General features: G+C 39.1%; 1 protein-coding gene across 2 annotated transcripts in view; it reads right to left on the minus strand.

Annotated features, from left to right (window-relative positions):
* The window catches only part of fancc (FA complementation group C), a 33,306-nt gene extending 25,753 nt beyond the window's left edge, over positions 1–7,553 (minus strand). The window contains exons 1-3 of one of the 2 annotated variants that reach the window (XM_080309275.1): positions 7,326–7,553; positions 5,412–5,502; positions 4,953–5,183 (exon numbers count right to left, since the gene is read on the minus strand). In XM_080309275.1, coding sequence (XP_080165401.1) covers positions 4,953–5,150 — 198 coding nt within the window. In that variant the 5' untranslated portion in view covers positions 5,151–5,183; positions 5,412–5,502; positions 7,326–7,553. The remainder of the gene's footprint in view (positions 1–4,952; positions 5,184–5,411; positions 5,503–7,325) is intronic. The other variant, XM_026188825.2, reaches the window with a different exon arrangement.
* Positions 7,554–13,047: the final 5,494 nt, after the last annotated feature.

Raw genomic sequence — 13,047 nt, forward strand, 5'->3', positions numbered from 1 at the left:
CCTGTAAGGGTTTAAGTACTCATGTGTGTGCTTGTTTATCCAGCTCAGAATAACAGACCATGTGATATAGTTCACCTCACAGCCAATTAAAACATCCAGAGATGTTTGGAGCAACAGCAGATGCTGCTTTTGAACTGGAATGACTTTTACACTTGACTTCTTATAACTTTAATTTCTATCCATTTTCATTTAATGGAATATCAAAAAACACTGCCGATACCCTCATATGAACAATAATAAAGCAGAGCTTGTCCCAGTACTTATCTTTTAAGGCCAGAACTAGTTTTACAACTTCTACAAATGGCTCTTTAACAATATCCAGACCTAACTTATAGTTTAGCAAAATATAAATATATCTGTCACAAATTTAATTCATTCTAGTTTTACCTTTGCTAGCAAAAGGCAGAATTTTCATTCAAACTGGAGACTAAGGCTTTGAGCTTAGATTTGGAAAAGAAAATACATATAAATAAACAGGTGTACGCTTCTTTTGTTGTTTTAACTTATTATTTTATGGGTTTACTACATCAACATGATTGCCCGCACTGCGACATGCAGAAAACAGATCAAAGAGATGACGCATGACTTAAATTTACAAGCATGTCTGCACATGTGAGCAGGAATCATGTTTACGTGCATGTGCAAAATTTCTTATTATTCAGCCCATATTAACAGACTATATCATACATTTAACCTCTGGGCTAATTTAACTCTACAGCAAGTCTTTACAGCAGAAAAATCCCACACAGTGATTCTGACATATGCCAGATGTAATTGAAGCAGCGTGCTGTTGCCTAATCAAAGACAATTGCTCTTACTTCACTCCCATGTAGGGCTGAAATAATTTGTTTATTGGAGAAGCTGAATGACAAACAATTAATCTGGAAAACAGATCAACAGGCAGTTAGAGATGTTTACTAGGGTTCTGTTCAAATCTAAAACTCTGAGTAAAAATGTGTGTGGAAATGCAATAGACAATCAAACAGAAGTACAGATGGTGGTAGACACAAGGTGCACTCGAGAAATTCTACTTTCTGTTTTTTGCATGACTTTAGTTTCCAGCTTTTACAGGAAAAAAGACAATTGGAACAAAGTGATTATTGTTCCAATTGTCCAATTAACAATTACCCGCTTTTTTGTTTTGTCTTGTGATATAAATCCGGCCCAAGTTCACTTTGCGGTAGGTTGTTGCATGTGAGGTCTACATCACTTTTTCTCTGGTGAATTATTTTTAGAGTTCAAAGAAATCCGCTGTTGAAAATCTGTTTATTCTAAAGTCATTGACTAACCTTGTAGAGCAAAGTCTCCTATTGAACATGCCTGGGACATGCCGGGTCAATGTGTGCATCAGATACAGCCACAACTAGGGTTATGCCATATCACACTGTCCGCAATAAATGGTAACTGGCCTGTACTTGTAAAGTGCTTTACTTAGTCCCTAAGGACCCCAAAGAGCTTTACACTACATTCAGTCATTCACTCATTCACACACACATTCACACACTGGTGTGAATGTGTACAAATGTTTACATGACTAAAAAAGTGTGATATTACGATATCAAGAATTCAATTCAATTGTATTTATAGCACCAAATCAAAACAACGGCCGCCTCAAGGGGGCAGCCATATGCCGCGACCAGTTGGGGTGAGGGGAGGAAGACAGGACAAGAGACATGCTGTGGATTATTAAGAAGAAGAAGAAGGTTTACGTTTCTTAGCGTACAAAACAACATGAAAAAACCAGCCATGTCTGAAAGTGAGAGCCGAGTGCAGCCTCCAATGAATTAAGTTAATAGGGAGCTACTTTGAAATCTTCCAACAAACAGCAATGCTTTGTGAGGAGGGGGGAAAAGCAGCTGGTGATATACGACCCAAAAGAAAACAAATAGGAACAAAAAACTATCTTGGTATTTTAAGAAAAATAAATCTGCACATTTAAAAAACACACCACCCTGTTTTTTTTTTTGTTGTTGTTTTTTTAAATCAACAGCACATAAGAGCAGTTACTAATACTGCTGCATATTATTTTACAGTGAACAGTAAGCAGTAAAAAAAGAGAAAATGAACGTTTCTTTCGAAGCCATTATGCATCAATAGTGCTCTTTCCACCAGAATCAATCAGAAAACAAATGCAGAAGTTTCAAAGCAGGTGGGGGGAGGAAAAAAATGAGGCAGCATCAGGCTGATGCGTTTAAAAGGATCACCAGACTGTCAAGGAGACCGAGTTGACTCATTCAAGGGGATGAGATCAACATTAATGGGAAGCATGATGATAATAGGCCAATCAGAGTTTCTATAAAACCCCAACTATGCCTAACAAAACCAGCAACGCCATGTGAAACTCAGCCTCTCACACACACTTAGCCTTACCATCAGCTCAACAACCCATGGCAAATGTTGTCTGTGGGCATATGCATGAGCCTTTGCATGCTGCTGGTGCAACTAAAAAGGATTGCTCATTTACAATAGAAACAGCACCATACTCTGTGACTGCACTGACTGAATTCCCACAAGAATAAGCCATCGCGAACAAAGTAATTATCTAAGACTACCAAAGCAAGAATCAGCATCAAAGCCTTGTCAACCATGTCCCTAATTGTGAAGTGGGTTTGCATCCATGTGTCTTGTTTTGATTAGGGACAGACATCTCAGACAGAAGTGACTGATTATGTACAAGCGAAACAGCCAATGGGACAAGTTTATAGAGAAGTGAGGTAACACTTTTGTCCCTGACATCATTGATCCACAGTCGCAATAGCCTTGACAATAAATACCAAAGTTGCTATGTTGATCACATAAATATACACTCACCAGGCACTTTATTAAGTTCACCTTGCTAGAACCAGATTGAACCTGTTTATGCATTCAGAACTCCATTATGAGACTCAGCAAGGTGTTTCAGAGATTGAACATGGTAGCATACAGCTATTAACACAGATTTTTTGGCTACACATTCATAATGAAAGTCTCCTGTTTCCAAAAGTGCTCCATTAAATTGAGATCCTGTAACTGTAGAGACTATTTGAGTGCAATAAACTCATCATCATGTTCAAGAAACCAGGTTGAGGTGATTTGAGCTTTTTAAAATCAGGCTGGAAAGCACACTTCAAAGGATGGGTACATTGTGGCCATAAAGGGATGGACAGGGTCAGCAACGATATATAACATATATAAAATAACAATGCCAAGAAAATATCCACCACACATCTGTTGCTAGGTTTGGACTTCAGCACATCTCTTTGACCATGCCTACATTCCTAAATGCACTGAGTGGCTGCTATATCATAGATATGATACCTATTATTTTATATTGTGATAAATTACATACTTGTGTTTACAAGTACACCCAACAACATCCTCCCTTCATGTTACTTTAGTGGTCCAGGATTTTCTGATCAACTCCTTTGAGGAGTGATGTAATAATGCATCTGTAGTGTAGCAGGCATGTTTAAAAGAGGACTTGTACAACAGATAGCAGGTGCACATATTTAAACACTTGACATTTGAGGTGAATATGATCGCTTATTTTCTTGTTCAGGGATAAAATAAAACAATGAATATACTGTATGAAGCTAGAGCCAAAATTCGGCTTGGCATAAAGATTAGAAATAGGGGAATGCAGCTAGCTGAGCACCCTCCAAAATTCACCCAAATCCCAGCTCAGCAGCTGATTAATCTCATTCATCCTTTCTAAAATGTAGGAGCAAAATAGCAACATCACAGTGATGGATACAGTCACACTAGCTGTTAAGGTAATTAACCCGTCTTCTGGCTGCAGCTCCAGATGGATAGAGATGACAGCAGCAGTGGTCTTCTCATCCAAGATCTCGATAAGTGAAAACGCATACCTCCTAAAATGCAACTATTCCATTATGCAAGGCAACATCCTCCACTGTTCTAATCAAGTGTAAACCTGGAAATTAACAATAACTTGGAGTATTTTTCATCTCAGACCATAAGCCACAAGAAAGTTGTTAAGTCATCAAGGGATGTAAAATGCTGCCAAGAAGCAGGCTATCCTCAGCTGGTCTTTTATGAGCCAACTGCCAGTAAAACGGATTTCAAGCCAATTAAGCTATACCATTCTCTCTCTTTGAATCCGTGCCATCATTCTACACACACTGACACCTCGGCATGACATATACCCAGAATAATGTTAACGGAAAAGAAGAAAGACAGAGAAAAATATCTATAAAAATATGGGGCTAACCCCAAAACCAACAGGGAAGAAGAAAGACAGGCAGACATGGGACTGTTTCTGACTATTATCAAAGTGTTGCGGTAAAACATATGGAGTACATAGCATCACAAATTAGATCCTGAAAGGACACTATGACTCATGAGAGGACTCCTTTTGCAAGAAAAGCGGGTCACAAGAACCCGTGAGAGGAGAAAAAGCTGGAACGAGGCAAAATGACCATATAGAAACACCGAAATCTCACAGCGGCCATCCTGTCCCCTTCCCAAATTTGCTGAACCTGATACTGGGATACATTAGGTTAGCACTGGAGGTCCCAGTGCGGCTATTACCTGACTAACTCAACATCGCAGTGCTGCCAGCCAGACATACACAGCCTGTCCACAGCACAGAGCAGCTTCTGTTAGCGGGCTCCTAACGATGGACTCATGTTCATGCCCTGGCTCTAAAAGGGAGTGAACTCGCATACGGGGCGTGATTTTTAAACTAACTTAGCGCTTCGTTATTCAGATGGCTGCTTGGCTGTTCAACCTAGCTGATTAATTGTTCTGTTCTATTTCATCAGATAAGGCGTTTGGAGCCCATTAAGCACACCTCTTAAAATATACAGAGCATTAAATCAGACTGAACAAGCATCTAAGAAGTCTGGTGTAGGAACAAGACCATCCACATTTGTCAGAAACATACACCTCAGGCTTATACCTGCAGCTTGACAAAGTTTACATGGGCCCCACTGTACACTTTTTGTGCTTACCATGCTGTTCACTTGTGTAAGAAGCTGGTGGAGGAAATCCCTAAGTCTGCTCATATGTAGGCAGGTGTCTTTCTGCGTGTCCGGACTGTCAGCCTGGCCCCATGCCACTGCTTTGTCCAGCCAGAACTGCATCTCCTGGTCATTCAGCAATGGCTCTTCAGTTTGCAGGGGCTGGCTCAGTGGCTGCTGCTCAGACATTTGGCTGCTGGTCAATGAAAATTTACTGAGGAGCTAAGAGTGGAAAGATAAACAAAAAAAAAAGGTAAAATCCAAATATTACACAGAGAGTATCTTATAATTTGTTCTTTATCATTTTTATTGGTACTTTCATTTATATACTATTTTTACATTTATGATCTTGACTTTGTGCAATGATTTAAAGCATATTAGCAGAATCTCTAAATGTTTTAAAGAAATTCTGTTTTGTATTGTGGAACTGGGCCACCCAAGACACTTAACCTGTAAACAGTGTTGAACACGGAAACTCCTTTGAAACCAGAACCTTCTTGCTGTGAGGCAACAGTGCTAACCACCACACCAACGTGCTGCCCTGTATTGAAAACATTAATCCAAATATATCAGTTAATAATTTCAATCTGCCAATGTTATTGCTGTGCTCTTCTTTAATATGTGTTCCAAAACTTTGTAGCACAGGTGGCACAGGGGGATAATCCAATAACAAGCTGAATTTACAACAAGCAGAAAATAAATTGAGGCAAATCCGATTATGATAACCTCTCGGCGATCAGGCCTACTTGCACACACATTCATGACAACCTACTGAAAAATAAACAGCACATTCTTCACCTTTTATGAAGACGGGGAGAGAAAAAACGTGTGTGGTGTGTGTGTGTGTGTGTGTGTGTGTGTGTGTGAGGATGTGTTTCGTGTCTGTAAATAGCCTGCTGAGAATGGTGTGTGTATTTGTTGTTTTTTGCTATAATGACGGGTCTGCGTGGGACACCACAGAGTTGTGTTTTATGATCACGTCGTTACACACGATTTGTTTAATGTCTTGCCATCATCTCTGCTGGAAAGCCCCTATGGCTCGCTGATGTGAATATATAAATACTCATTTTCAGGCAGGAAAAAACCCAGACCAAATTAGGAACAAACACCCCTTGTTGACTTGTGTCTAAGGGGCTCCATTTTTCAGTACAGTAGAATTGAAAAAGAACTACGTGCTTAATAACTAAAAGTAATGATGTCACCCACAATTTCTATCACACAGGCAGCTACCTGTGCACAGGAACATGCTAAAAACTGTGGTCACACAAAGTTGTTGGTCCAAATGCATGTCAGAAGAAATATGTACATGCACAAGCACACTCGTCAGCAGCTCTGGTGTTGGCTGAACACATTTTGGAGCAGGAACGAGATGTGACTGGTCAAATATTTTCTTTGAAGATTTGTTAAACTAAGCTTGTGGACTTTGGGTTACTCTGCGTTTGCTGTTCCAATTATGAGATTGTTGACATTATTTCAGTATAATCAAATCAGTCAAACATCACTTCTGGCAAATTTACTTCTGTATGCTCAAGTATGTCATATTTAAAAACACTTGGAATAACTGAGAAGGGCTGTCACAATATTAGTCTTGTTAAAGAGTTTAGAATAACAAAGTAATGCATTTATTCATTTTAACCAGTGTAGACAAAGCAACAAGGGCCATGGAGTAACTTAATAAGTGGAAAAATATGTGAATTATATGCTATTACTTTCACCTCACCAACTGCAAAATGTTCAACTGTGCAAAAAGGCTTATTAGTTGGGTTGCAACAAAGCATTCTCATACTTAATATATTAGCTAGCAAAACATCTTCATTCATCTGTAATTCGCAAAGAATTTCTACAAAAGGGCCATGCTTTTTTTGCAGCTGAAAACTAAGTGGAAACCAAAGAGAGTTTGGTACTGACAATCCATTAATCTAATTTTAATTTCAGCAACACATCGCTACTTCCCAAAGTGATCTATTAATAATAATAATAATTAAACCACCAAAATCATTAAATTTATTGTAAAACACAAAATAAAGGCAGGTACTCCCCCAAATTGAGCTGTACCTGTCAGTTTCCAAACACAGAAGCTCAACGGCTTGAATGCAGTAACTACGCCACACCACATGATGTCAGTATTTCTGCCGCTCTGCACTTAGGTACACATGCTGAAACATTGTCACTTCAGTGTTAACACACAGAATAACTTCGAATTACAACTCCTATGCCAATCAGTTTCATACTGCTGCATGAGCCCAGCGCTGATTTTCTTCCTTCGTAGCCCGCAACTCCTGGTATTTCAGCTGTTCGCTAATTAACTAAACCACTCTACAGTTACACGTCAATTTGCTCCTGTAGTTTCAAATTACGACTTGCCTGTAAATGAGACGTATAGCCATTAGACTAAAATCTCCACGGAGCAGAAGTCAACTGTATCCAATCATTCTTTATGACTTCGGAGAAGAAGGAAAGCTATTTGTGACTCGATGAAAACAAACTGAACTTCCCTCTTCAACCGGGGTTCCGCGTATGGAAGAAGACAATTGGCTGGGCTCGACGTCACCCGCGAACTTCCTCTCCGCACTGCCAGGTGGGAAATTGAGTCATATGGCTGAACGCTAAAATATTATCTGATAATGGCCTCGGCACACTGCAAAGACTGAAGTATGAGCAATGTTCCCTCTAATTTTTCACGTGTCTGAGCGAACACACAAACTCCCTGAGCGGTCCCTTGGACCACTGTAAGCAACATTAGACGTGTGCACTGTGGTCACGCCAGCATCGAATCCATCCAAGTTACATGGTTTATTAATATAACCAAATTACAGCCTTCACATTTATGTTAGACTTCTTTTAATTAACTGCTTTAGCCCACTTAGAATGAAAAAAAAAATCTTGTTCATGACCTGTGCAGTATGTTAACACTATTGGAAGTAAAAATAACATGAAGTCCAATTTTGAAAACACAACTTTCTTTTCTTTTCTTTTTTTTTTTTTATAAAGCTCTGACTTGTATTATGAGTATGAGTCTGTGGTCTCGGAGAGAGTCCTGTAACTCTCTGTCTGCAAAATACAGTATATAATGACCAATGTTGGGCAATTAATTATATAGTTACTTCTTCAAAACAAAGTTTTTTGCAGCTGTTTACCTAAAAATGCAGCCAAGGCGTTTTTTGTTTTTTTTTAAATAAACATTTCAAACTATTTACAGAACAATCAGGTGTTCTGCATCAAATTTGCCACACAAATTATTTGTGCCACTCCAACAAATAATTTCTGTCCACTATGAGATAAAGGAGAACAACAACAAAAAAAAAAACTGGTATAAAGTCCACACTTTTTCCATCAATTGTCCTGATCGCATCTCCAATGGTTGTACACGTTGTCGTTAACGTGGCTTCACTCCACATCAGCCGCTTTGCTAGCTAAAACACCGGCGTTGGCACATAAGGACGCTGTCATAGCCTGTCAATGATGTTGATTAGCTGCATAGATGTGAATGTGAATCGCATTATTGGCTGGACTATGGGATAAGGTGGCATCGTTCTGATCCCATACTGGAGCAACCAGTCACTTACTAATACTGAAAACAGAATTGTTAACGTATTTATTTTAATTTCAATTCAGGTTAGATATTTTTTTGTGCGCAAAGCAGATTTTCTGTGCGCAGAGACCGTGCCAGCAGTGCGTAATTGCGAACGCGCGCAGCTTGTAGGGGATATGGAGTATGAGTATAACGAACAACCATGAAATTTGAAGGTTTAAAGTGGTATGCATAAAGAGTTACCAGTGCTTCACGAAGAAGTAAAGAAAATAGTAAAATAAAGGTTTATTTGGATATTTTGTTAATGTAAGTAGTTTACAATGAACCAGTAGTCAGAGAAAGAATAGGACCTTTTCTTCTGTTGAAGAAGTAGAGGAGGCTGCAAAAATGTTAGGAATGTTTGAAAGTCTTGCATAATATAACACCATTATGGTTTGGTTGGTTCTCTGATTATTGTCATAATAATGCCTTACTTGTGCTGTTTATTTATTTATAGAACAATTACAGAGCAATTTTAAACATTATATCCTGACCAAAGTGATGAGATGCTGACTGATTACTAAGAGGATGTGAGTACACAAGCTAAAGTCTTGACACAATAGTATTTAAGGGAACAGACCAATAAAAACAAAAAGTGAAAAATGAAAAACAAAGCCTGGCAGTCATGCTGTTTGATTTAACTTAATGAATTCCATGTGATTTCCAACTTGTTATAAATTATAATTGCATGTGATCTATTGTGTTTTCACACTGTCATTTTGTCATAATTTGTTTAATCTAATCGTTTGTTTAATGATGAAAATATACATCTTTTCCATGCATAGCCTTATGTTCTCATCTGAGTGTACACATTTTCTTCGGGTTAAGGGTCCACAAGGTGAAGCAGAGTGCGTAGCATGGCCAGGAATTCAGGGGTCCCAGAGGGACACACTCTGGGACCCAAACCCAAAACTGTGAAGGGTTTCTAATCTGCATAGCTCAAACTGACAAATCACCCAGAGGCTCCAGTCAGACCCAGAGCAGCCTAGCACTCTGCACCAGGAAACGGTTGTTTAAACATACGTAATACATTGTGGGAGTTCATGCATGTACGTCTGTGTACATAAGCACGGATCCCAACATTAGAAAAAGAGTAAAATGTTGGTATTTGAACTCCTTGCAACACGACTTGTGCGTATGTGTGGCCCGGTAACGGTTAATGTAAGCCTTTAATGCTGAATATTCAAGTACAAGCTATGCAATGTGTGCGCACTATTAAAGCTATGCAGTGTGTTTGATTTGGGAATATGTTTAAAGTGGTTTAGTGGCTCTACATTAGACTTCAGAATTTCTGTGGTAGGAAAGCCCAGGCCTGTGGTTTTGTGCAGATGAGTGTAAGCTATAGTGGGTGTGTGACTACAGGTGTGTGCGCTTATTTAAGTATGTGTGTTCAATAGCTTTAAAATAATGCTGAAATTGTATGTACAGGCTGTGAGATGTAGCTATCTATCTGTCTTACACATTTAAGTATATAAATGTGTTTCTAATATTGGGATCTGCTAACATCCAGAAAAAGCAGATGATAAGCCACCACCAGAAGCTTGCCATCAGCTCCACCCTCGTTGCCTGCTTGGGCCAGCATGTAGGTCAACCGGTGCTTGATCACTCCACATGCATTGTGGTGTGTGTGTGCGTGCGTGTGTGTGTGTGTGTAAGTCTTGTAAAAACATCAGACTATGGGTTTGGAACAAGGTCCCTGGCAAAACTCAAAAAAACTAGCGAGAGAAGGAAAGAAAAACCACAGCAAAATCTTTAGAGAGTGTGGTTTGATGCCCAAAGTGGAAACCCACACGCTGATGTTTTTTGTGTGTGCACGCGTTTATGTATGCGGCTGTGGGTGTGCGTTGCGATGCTTATGCTTGAATGGGCACATATATGGATTCTAGAAGAAATGTAGTGTAAACCACGTGTGTTTTTCCTGTACTGCTACTCTGTGATTATTACAGAGCCAAGAGACGGGTTGTCATGCAGTGGAGCAGCAATTCATCCATTTGCTGGTGTGTGTACGTTTTGCATGTGTGTATGTTTGCTTTCGTGCTTGGAACGGAGACCTGATCACAGCCAAATGGGCAATTGTGCCAGTGGGATCTTATTTCAACATCCAGACACAGTTTGGGACACTAAATAAATAAATAAGATAAATAAAAATTTATGACTACTATTGTGTTGATTTTGACATGTAGAAACTCTCTGCACTCTCAAATTCCCAGGTTCACCATCTCAATTACAATATCGAAATCACTAACAGTAGTCCCATTAGATCATTTAGGAAAACATAAAGACACAAAATAGAACATAGCCAAACTGTGATGCTGGAAATTAGAAATGCAACTCCCACCCCAGTGAAAAAAATATTAAGCATAAATAGAGTTTAGGGAAAGGCAAAGCATGTGATGAACAAATTTTTCAAGTTGTCTTTTTGACCTTGTGGTTTGGCCAGAGAGAGATGGAGCCAAGTGAGGAGATTGGATATCAATCTCTCCCAGGGTCACTGGAACCAAGAGCTGCACAGCTGCTGACAAATTAGTCAGTTCTGATCCAAACCAATGCTTTTACCAGTTCTGGTCCAAACCAAAGCTATTACCAACCTGGCTCTGCCACCGTGGTTCTATACGACTTGCATTTCTCACTAAACCATCCACCGATGCTGCTCTGTTATATGGCCAGCTTCTGTGAGTGTATTCGTGTGGAAAATATGATGGCTAAGATAAAGTACATTTTTAATTTCATCGTTTAAGAAAACAATGATTATTCTTTTTGCATTTGTAAAATAAAGTGAAGAAAATGAGATATAAGCTAATCTTGTTTGGTGAAGTTACGTATAAATCAAGAAGCCTTGAAAGTTGTACTTTATTTGAAAGTGTGTTTACAACAAAAAAGCATGGAAAAGACAAATTTTCCAGCATCTCAAAGGTGTTGATTCCTCTGTGATAAAATTTACTATAAATGATCACAGCTGGGCTTTATCAGGAACTCATTAAGGTGAGGAAGGGGAGGAAGGAAAGAGACATTTAAATTAAAACAAAGGAATGTGCTGTTTAAAATCTTCAGATCTGTTTGGGCTTAACTCTGATGTCTGGCTTTGAGGAAACACAGAAGGAGGGGGCCAAGGAGAGAGAAAGAGAGAAAAAGCATTTTTTTTTTTTTTTGAAGAAAAAGGAGTAACTGTTAGAGGTGTCTCCTGACATTGGGCAGCTCTCCTTCATTAATGGATCAATGTCTCAAAAAAGTGTTAGTCTGTAACTGCATCTCTGGTGGTTTTACTTTAATGTGCATTCAATTATTAAGGAAAGTTGGGACAGGCTACAATGCCAGTAATGTATTTTGATAGAAATAAGTCTATTTTAAATGTACTAGTCTAGTTTAACTCCAGCGATTTTATTTTTGTTATCTTCTCTTTTCATTTTCTTTGAAATGAAGTAGGAAGAGTTTGCTGGGTTTAAAGGTATCGACTCCATATGCTTTGGTGGCTTTGTTTCAGAAGGAAGAGCAGATTGTCCCCGGCTACTCACGGGACCCTCAAGTTGCCCTGATGTGGGAGTGTATGAGTAAATGTTACACAGGGTGCTTGCATATGGAAAAAGTGTTTGCATCAATCTATGTATGATTAGGTAAATAAGGCTTAAAAAAAAGGGAAAGGAACAGGCCAGTCTTCCAGCGCCCTGTCAGCTCCTATTAGCACTATGTCTTTTACTGATTAGATTGCTGTTTGCTCACCTCCTGGAGCTCTTCGGTCTGCTCCAAACATGGAAATTTACTGATTAGCAATCAAGGTGTTTATGCTTGTATCCAACACTTCTGTTTAGGACAGGGACAAGCTACCTAACTATCCTTCATTGGTCTAAGGCCTGGTTCTTATATAGGGTGCTTTGTGAGAACAAAAAACACATTTGTCAGCCAGTGAGTATGAATTTCTAGCAACTTCCAGCAACTGCTACCTGACGAGACTGCATGGAAACCATTTTCCTACAAGTTAACCATATTCCTAAAACATATTCTTTATCCTCCTTTTTTTTTCTCTGAGGCCAAAACAAAATCAAGAACATGAGATATTAAATTAAGACTTAAAACTTAAGACTGAGGTCATACGTGTGTAAAGAAAGTGTCTGCAGAGGTCATCGATCAAGGGAGCAAACTGAGAATAGTTGCATAGAAGTCTATAGTTTGTAGCTAGAGGAGATGCTCCCTGCTGGACGTGATAAAGAATGCAGCACTAAGCCTTTTCAGATTTAACTTAATTTTTTTAAACTCAAGAGCTATGCCCATGATCTGTCTCACAACTGCATTAAAATGTTTTCAAAAGGCACCAAATTCACAAACATAGTAGGGAGGTCACGCTCAGTAACTTGAAGTGTGCTTTAAACTCTGCTGTAGGACACAAAAATGTTAAAAAGCAGAATATGAAAATTTGTCATGCAGAAGGAAATCAAGTTCCACTGCCTTATAGTGCTTGGTGCAAACAGTCACAGAAAAAGTGTTTCAAATTCTGCCTAGAGGAACACCTCCCACCTCACA

Source organism: Astatotilapia calliptera, chromosome 12, assembly GCF_964374335.1.
Source record: "Astatotilapia calliptera chromosome 12, fAstCal68.1, whole genome shotgun sequence".
Taxonomy (NCBI): domain Eukaryota; kingdom Metazoa; phylum Chordata; class Actinopteri; order Cichliformes; family Cichlidae; genus Astatotilapia; species Astatotilapia calliptera.